General features: G+C 33.0%; 1 protein-coding gene across 1 annotated transcript; it reads left to right on the forward strand.

Moving 5' to 3' along the window:
- Positions 1-4,264: 4,264 nt before the first annotated feature.
- Positions 4,265-7,480, forward strand: PP2-A15 (phloem protein 2-A15). The gene is made up of 3 exons (XM_016329306.3): positions 4,265-4,918; positions 5,526-5,644; positions 6,913-7,480. Exons 1-3 carry the CDS (start codon positions 4,613-4,615, stop codon positions 7,373-7,375), a joined length of 888 nt encoding a protein of 295 aa, XP_016184792.1. The 5' UTR covers positions 4,265-4,612; the 3' UTR covers positions 7,376-7,480.
- Positions 7,481-8,368: the final 888 nt, after the last annotated feature.

Raw genomic sequence — 8,368 nt, forward strand, 5'->3', positions numbered from 1 at the left:
GAAAATCTAAAAAATAAAAAATAAAGTAACATTCCACCGCGTACTAATAGGGATGAACTGTGTAACATCCTACCACACAAAGTCTTATGCTTAAGTCATAAAATAGAGGTGGCGAGGTATTACGACCTCTAAAAATTATATATATATATATATATATAGATAGATAGATAGATAGAAAGAATGTAATATACAAGGAGTCTTGAATGAAATGCTTAAGCAAAGTCGCGAAACGAAAAGCGCAACGAAAAGTGCAACACTCACGTAAACGGAAACTTAAACAATAAAGAAAGGAAAGATATATATATATATATATATATATATATATATATATATATATATATATAGAGTTGAGCATCAAAGATTACAGAATATCAAGCTCCAAACTCAACCTGCGAAACCAAGGTCGACCGGAGAACATCATATATACATATATACAACCTAAAATGTACCCAAGACAGAAAATTGATAGTCTGTTTCTCTAAAAGTCACCTCTAGAAGGCAAGCTACAAAATTTATAGTTTTGGAGAATCTATAAACATAAATACATAGTCTAAAACCCCAAAACACAGCATTTCAAGATTTAGATCTTCACTTGCATAATAAATCCAGACGCTTAGTGATGTGCCTCTCGACCTACATCTGAAAAATATAAATATTTGTATGGAATGAGAACCGGATGTTCTCAGCATGGTAATGCCACATATATAAGATATAAGGTTCCGAAAAAGTTAGAGGCAATCCTAGAACTCCGATACTCAAATTTAAAACTTAAAATAATAAATAAACCATAAGTTAGGGTAAGTCATCTAAGGCATCTAGATTCTAACTCAACTCTAATCTTAATCCTTCATTTTTTGCCTTTCTTCAATCCTCTAAACTCCAGTGAAACCATATAGACAAATGAACAGACAAAGACAAATACAAGTAGAGTACAGTTAATGCAGATAACAAGTACGGCAATTAAACATGATAATTCACAAAGGCAAGTCCAATTAATGCACAATCAAACAAAACAAACATATGCATATGATGTATGCCTGCCCTATGGCTGTTGGTATCAACTGTTGGTTACATAGTCAGCCCAACATGTCCTGATAGCTAACCGTGGACAGTCCCTCTGTACGCGCATCCCCAAGCTCAAAAACCAACCATGGGAAGAATCCTAAGCTGATATGGGGGAGACAACACCTCAAACTCAATAATATCCATGGGAAGAATCCCAAACTTATCTTATGGTCAACTAACATAAATTTTCACGAAACATTATATATTACATACGAGAAACTAAAACCATACATTGGCCGATTCCTCTTAAAACCCAAAGACACCTCTCAACGTCACCGTCCCTCAAGAGTCCACATCCCCAAAGCCTCTCCAAACCGAATTTCAGCCACCAAGGTCCAACAATCAAGCTCCCAACATTATCAACATAGACCAATTCAACATTATTTAATCTAATTCCATAATATATCACTATAATCAACATTCAAACTTTCTAATTTACTAATCAACAAGAGGTTTGAGGTTCTTACCTTGCTCGTGTCTCAATTGAACAAAACCCCGCTAATTCCCGCGAACTAATTCGAACCTAAAACACCAAAATCATATAAATCCTCAATTTCAACACCCCAAATTCGAAACTGAGAAGGAAAAATTTGGGTAAGAAAAAGTAAATTTCTTACCAAATTGGTTAGTTGGCTTTGTAGAGAATTTCGAGATGAACGCGTGGCCACTGACGACTCGTCAATTGGAGCTCTAGATTGAAGGATAAGTGGGATTGAAATTAGTGATCAAGGGTTTGTGACTTTCCCCTTGTTCTTCCCCAAAGTAGCGGGAATCATAATTATTTAAGGCAAGGAAGCTGAAGCTTTGTGTTTTAATGAATTGGGTTGGGCCATAGGTCCAATACGGATTTGGTTTATTCGGTTTCGGCTCGTTCGGTTCAATTTTAGGTCAAAACTTTTAAAATTAGTATTAAAATTCATATTTTAATTATTTCTACTATTCTAATTCATCAAATTTAATTTTTTAATTTCTTTGAATAATAATTAATTTATTAACTAATTATTTATTAATTTTCAACGTTTTACAAATTGCAACATCCTCACACCAATATGGATGAATAGAGTTAATTGAGAAGCACTGAATTAAATGATATCAAAGCTACCAATTCCTAATTATTGGCACTAGTAGTTAATAATACCAATCTATAAGTGCGACACACGAAGTATCTGAATGGGTTGAGTAGAAGAGAGGAGCTCGCTGAACTGATAAGAGAAATATTACCCCAATTAAAATACGTTTGTGATAAGGAGGACATTTGTGCCAGATCATATTGGTGAGGTCATAATAGCAACAACAAGCAAGTAGATGATTCGTAGTGCAATTTTTTTCACTGATGATGAATTGGATACTAAAGTAGAAAATGAAGAAGAAGACAAGCAAAACGAAACAGAGGAAAAGAAGCTTTAGGGTTTAAAAAGGTTAAATTACACAGTTGGTCCTTATATTTTTATTGAAATTATAAATTGGTCCCTACACATTAAAGTTTATAATTAGGTCCCTGTTCAAAATATTTTGTAATTAGGTCATCAATGACGTTTAACGTAAAAAAAAAAACGCACATTTACCATAATGTCCTCTTCTCCTTTTTCTTCCTCCTCCTCTCTTCAACGTTTCTATTCTTCTTCTTCCGTTACTATCCTGAGCCACCATCGCCAAAGCCCACCCCCTTATTCCATTATCTCTTTTTTTCCTATCTTTTCCTCTCTTCTTTAATTTTCTCTACAAATCAACATAAAAATAATAGCTCAATTTATCACAATCATATAAACACGGCAACGAATCAACATATTATAATCCAATAACTAAATAGCTAAAAAAATTAAAAAAATTTTCTAATACTGTAAAGGCAAAACGCAAGAGGAGGAGAGGGAGACGAAGCATGACAATGCAGAGACTAGCGAGAGAGAGTAGCAGCGACGTGAGCCCTGCTGGATGAGAGAGGCGAGACGGAGGAAGGAGGCGAGACGGGACTCGTGAGTACAGATGCGGTGGACAAAGGTGAGAGACAGAGAGCGCTGGGGGTGCTGTTTTGGAAAGTGAAAAAGTGAGAGTGAGAGAGCTGGGGAGGGTGGGGGTAGATTTAGATAGTTTAAGGAGTTTTTAGTCATTTTCAAATAGTTAAATTATACAATTAGTCCATATATTTCACTAAAATTACAAATTAGTTTCTACTGTCAAACACGTGCAACTCACATATTTAAAATAGCGAATATACTGACGAATATTCTGTTAAATAAAACGTAATTTAAACGGTGGGGACTAAATTACAAAATTTAATTTTGTTTAGGGACCCAATTACAAATTTTTAAAGTGTAGGAATTAATTTACAATGTTAGTAAAAGTATAAGGACTAACTATGTAATTTAACTATTTAAAAATAGAGACAAAAACTAAATTGAAAAATTATAAATTGTTACCCACGTCAGTTAACCATAATAATTGACAGCATGACAGTGGCTATGTGTCACATCAGCAGTTCGCTTACTGACTCACGTTAAAAATAAATTAAAAGATTTATATGTAGTTCTAAGTTCAATCTAAAAAATTAAATTAATGCAATTAAAAGTTTAAAAGCAGAATTAGTACAAAGACCTAATATAAAAAATCACCTTAAGAATTTAGTTAAATTAAACATAAAATTTTAAGTTTAAATAAAAAATACAGAAGATATTTATTGAATTATATGTATAATCAATCATAAATTTACTTATTATAAATTAATAATATGATTTTTTTATTTAAATTTAGATATTTATTTTTATATCACTTGACCTACCATATATTATATTATTGATCTAGCGGTATAAATAAAAATGTGCACATAAAAATTAATTATTATATATTTTTATATAATATATATGTTATTAATTTATTTTTAATATATATTTTATATTTTAATATATATTTTATATTGATAATTAATTTAATGATTAATACAATTAATAAATTCAAAAATTATATATAAATATAAAAAAAATTATTAAATTAGCTATATATATAATTTATGTATAAAAAAATATATTTAATTTATTTTTAATAAATATTTTATATTTGATTAATCACTATTTTTTTTTGCTAAATGAGTTTTTGTTTTATTTTATTTTTTCTTCGATAAAATTCGGTTATAGTCATACGGCAGTTGTCGTCTTTTTTTTTTTATTGTAATAATAAAAAAAAACTCACTATTTTCGCTTTAAATACTGTTCCGGAAAAAAAAAATCTAACATTTTCCTTTCCACGTATTCCCGGAAAATCCACAATCGGAGGAATTAAATTAACACCAATAAAATAAAATAAAATAAAATAAAATAAAATAAAAATAAAATCTTTTCTCCCCCAACGCAAATACGCAATACACATGACAACAAAAATTCCACTAACTACCCCAAAATCTTCTTCAAATCCTTAGAAAAAAAATCGCTCCTTTTTTCACCTCATTTTCCCCCTTTATTCTCGTAAACCATGACTTGAATCGACAAGAAGAAGAAGAAAAAGGAGGAGGAAGAAGTAAAAGGACGATTTTGCCCTTCAATCGGAAGAAGAAGCGATGGGGGCATCGCTATCGAACCTCGGTACGAACGGTTCGATGATCGGTCCAGGCCTCGGCGACATACCGGAGGGTTGCGTGGCGCGCGTGTTCCTCCACCTATCGCCGCCGGAGATCTGCAACCTTGCGCGACTCAACCGCGCATTTCGCGGCGCCGCCTCCGCCGATTCCGTTTGGCAGTCCAAGCTTCCATCTAACTATCACGATCTTCTCGATCTCGTGCCTCCCGAGAGGTACAAGAATCTCTCAAAAAAGGACATTTTTGCCCTCTTATCTCGCCCCGTGCCATTCGACGACGGCAATAAGGTGAGGGTTCCGTAATCAGGTTAGTTTCACTTCAATTTTGTAGTGGTTGTGCTGGCTAGGGTTCTTCTGAATTGTAAATTAGGTCATCATTGGTAGCAATAATTGGGGTTAGAGATAGTTTTCAGGATTTTTGTTGGTATGGCAGAGGATTTTCCTGATTTGGTTTGATTGAATTTTAGGTGAAAAATTGCTTTTTGTTTTTTGGAGGGTTCCAACTTCAAAGCCTTCTTAATTTGGTTAGGATACTCAATTATTCATCAAATTAGCAATGGTAGTAATAATTTGGATAGGGTCCCTTTGTTAAGTGTTTATAAGGTTTTTGTTAAATTAGATGCTTAAATTGGTCCTTCAAGTATGTGTAACATCAATTTGATTCTTCATGGTATATAATTGATGTTGATGAAGTAGGAAAGTTGAAGTACTAACTATGTTGTGTGTCTTTGGAGGAATTGGGTCTACTTTTTGCTATTTTGGAAGTGGATGTGTTTTGTGGTGTATTCACTGAGATTGAGGGGAGAGGGTTTTATTTATGTTTGGATTTTGAGTCAATTTTGAATATGATTTGTGGTGAGTACAAAGATAAGCTGATCTATGCATATACTTACAGGAAGTGTGGCTCGACAGGGTGACAGGAAGGGTTTGCATGGCAATTTCGGCAAAGGCAATGGCAATTACTGGAATTGACGACCGGAGATACTGGAATTGGATTCCTACAGAAGAATCTAGGTTAGATTTACAAATCTTTAATTTTGAGATTAGAAGCTTAAGACTGTCGTATAAGATTTTTGCCGTGATTTCTAAGACTGCATTTCATATTCGTTGTAGTTTTAGTTTTCTTTTTTGTTGCTGAAATAATAGGATTGTTTGGTGGTTTGATTGTAAAGGGAATCATACGAAAATGATTTAGTAGTAGGATTGGTTGGTCTTATCTAAGTATTTACTGGTACTGACCATCGAATATATACTATTTAGAATGATTGTATAATGCAATTGAAATAAAACAACTTTATCTTGTTTTTCGTGGCTCAGAGCTTGTTGATGTGGAGTAGTGCTTAACAACTATAACAATGCTATATGAAAATGCTTTGATTGTGTTTTTGTCGAACTACTAGGCCTGTAGACTGTAATTCATTTCACATATGTGCAATCTGTTTCTGGCATGCTACTAACATAACGGGTAGTCTCTGCGGCCTTCCCCGTTTTAAAAGCTTCATTTCTTAATCCTTGATTCAATGTTAAGTTTAAAATCAAAAGTAACTAAAGCAATTCATAGAACTGCTTAATGGGGTGAAGCTGACTAATTATCATCCTTTTGGAGCCAAACCAAAATAAAATGGACTAGTGATCGTGAGTTTGCTCCTATGTTTGGGTTTTCCTCTGTTTTGTTCTAAAAGTTAACATAATTTCATGGACCACATTGACAGCCCTATTACAATATTATTATTTACTATAAGTAAATAGTTCTTCATTTAAATTTTATTCTATTATACCTTTTTGTGATTACTAGGAAAACAAATGAAGACATTTTGTAACTTTTAAGACTCATAATCCAACTCATTATAAAAATTTGGACACTAATTTTCGACATACATATACATTCATTAATTTAGACAAGGACAGGACGGATATTTGCTGCTTTAGTTATTGTGACCTGGAATGATTCTTTTAAATCAAACTTGAGATGTTGATCAGATTTGTAGGGATTGACTGTATTTTACAACCTTATTGAACCACAATATACTCTTACAGGATTGAATCAAATAGGAGGTTGGTTTTGGTTGGTTTTCACTACCTAGATTAGTTTATTGATAGCTGCAACTAATTCTCAATGCCACACTACTTAAATTATGTCGGTTTACTTTTTGTGTGTGTTCCATTTTGCATTTATTTTTGTGCATTGCAGCATTCTTGCAAATTGTTATTTTGAAGCTGCTTTGTTTTCCTTTTGTTCTTATAATCTGTCAGCATTGTGTAACAGCTTAGACAATTTTCAGGTTCCAAATTGTAGCATATTTGCAGCAAATATGGTGGTTCGAAGTGGACGGGGAGGTAAAGTTTCCATTTCCTCCTGATATATACACACTCTCCTTTCGACTTCACCTTGGACGGTTTTCTAAAAGGCTCGGACGGCGTGTAAGCAATTACGAACACACTCATGGTTGGGATATAAAACCTGTGAAATTCGAGTTATCCACTTCAGATGGTCAACATGCATCAGGCGAATTCTGCTTGGACGAAACCGAGCTCGACGATGGATACGGCAACCATAAGCGTGGATACTGGGTAGATTACAAGGTGGGGGAGTTCATAGTCAGTGGATCAGAGCCTAAGACTGAGGTTAGATTCTCCATGAAACAAATTGATTGTACACATTCCAAAGGTGGCCTTTGTGTAGATTCTGTATTTATTATACCTAGTGATTTGAGAGAGCGTAAGAGAAGAGGCATTTTGAAATAGCCACACATGCAAATTAGGAAGTTTTTTGTTTAGTAATGTCAGACTCTGTTAGGGTCTAAAAGCTTATATATATACTTCTAAACAAAATTGAGGATTTGGAGAAAATAATCTTCTGCTGAGTTTTTTTTTTTTTTTTTTTTTTTTTTTTTTTTTTTTTTTTTTTTTTTTTCCATTTAGTAGGTATCTATTCTCTATAGTCATGCAATTCATCATTTCTATGTATTTAGTTGTTTTCATATTCTATATATTTGTCAGATGATATATCAGAAAAAAACTAAAAAAAAAAACTCACAAAAAGGTTTTGCACTTTTGCTTGCCGTGGCTGGTCTCTATTCCTTCTGAAACTTATTTGGGATGCAAGAGTAGATTTTTGTTATTAATGCCATCAATTAACTTATTTTTCACTCAAATTGTGGTCAATGATAGCATATTTATGGCTGAACAACCTAATTCTGTGTTACTTAGGTGTAAAAAATAAAATTACTCAACTCACATTAAAGTAAATAACATTAAGGTAATTTTATAGAAAGTTCTCAAGTAAATTTTCACCCTATGGCCCTATCTATCATATGTGAATATATTTAATAACATAAATAACCCAACAAAAAAGGAACAAAATAGTCTGAAGTATATATAAGTAATTTTTCCCCCATTTCTTTAAGTAGCAATTCTCAATTCCCAATCCATGATATAGCCTAACAGAATTGGATGAAATGAAATTAGGGTCAATTTGATGTTGGGTTCTTTATTCCAAGTTATGTAGCATGCTGTGAACCTTCCCTGTCACATTCTACTTTATATATACAACATTTCTAAAAATACATAGCCACACACAGAAGATAATTATAGGATTGCCATAAAAATGTGATGAATCACTGAGAAGTCCATTACTTCCATGCAAGTGAAAGTGATGCTGGGATTTTTTTTTTCCTTTCATACCAACTGTAGCAAAGGTGACATCATTCCTCTATATGCAACAGTGTGCTAAAAGAA

This window comes from Arachis ipaensis, chromosome B2 (genome assembly GCF_059453495.1).
Source record: "Arachis ipaensis isolate K30076 ecotype BB chromosome B2, ASM5945349v1, whole genome shotgun sequence".
Lineage (NCBI taxonomy): Eukaryota > Viridiplantae > Streptophyta > Magnoliopsida > Fabales > Fabaceae > Arachis > Arachis ipaensis.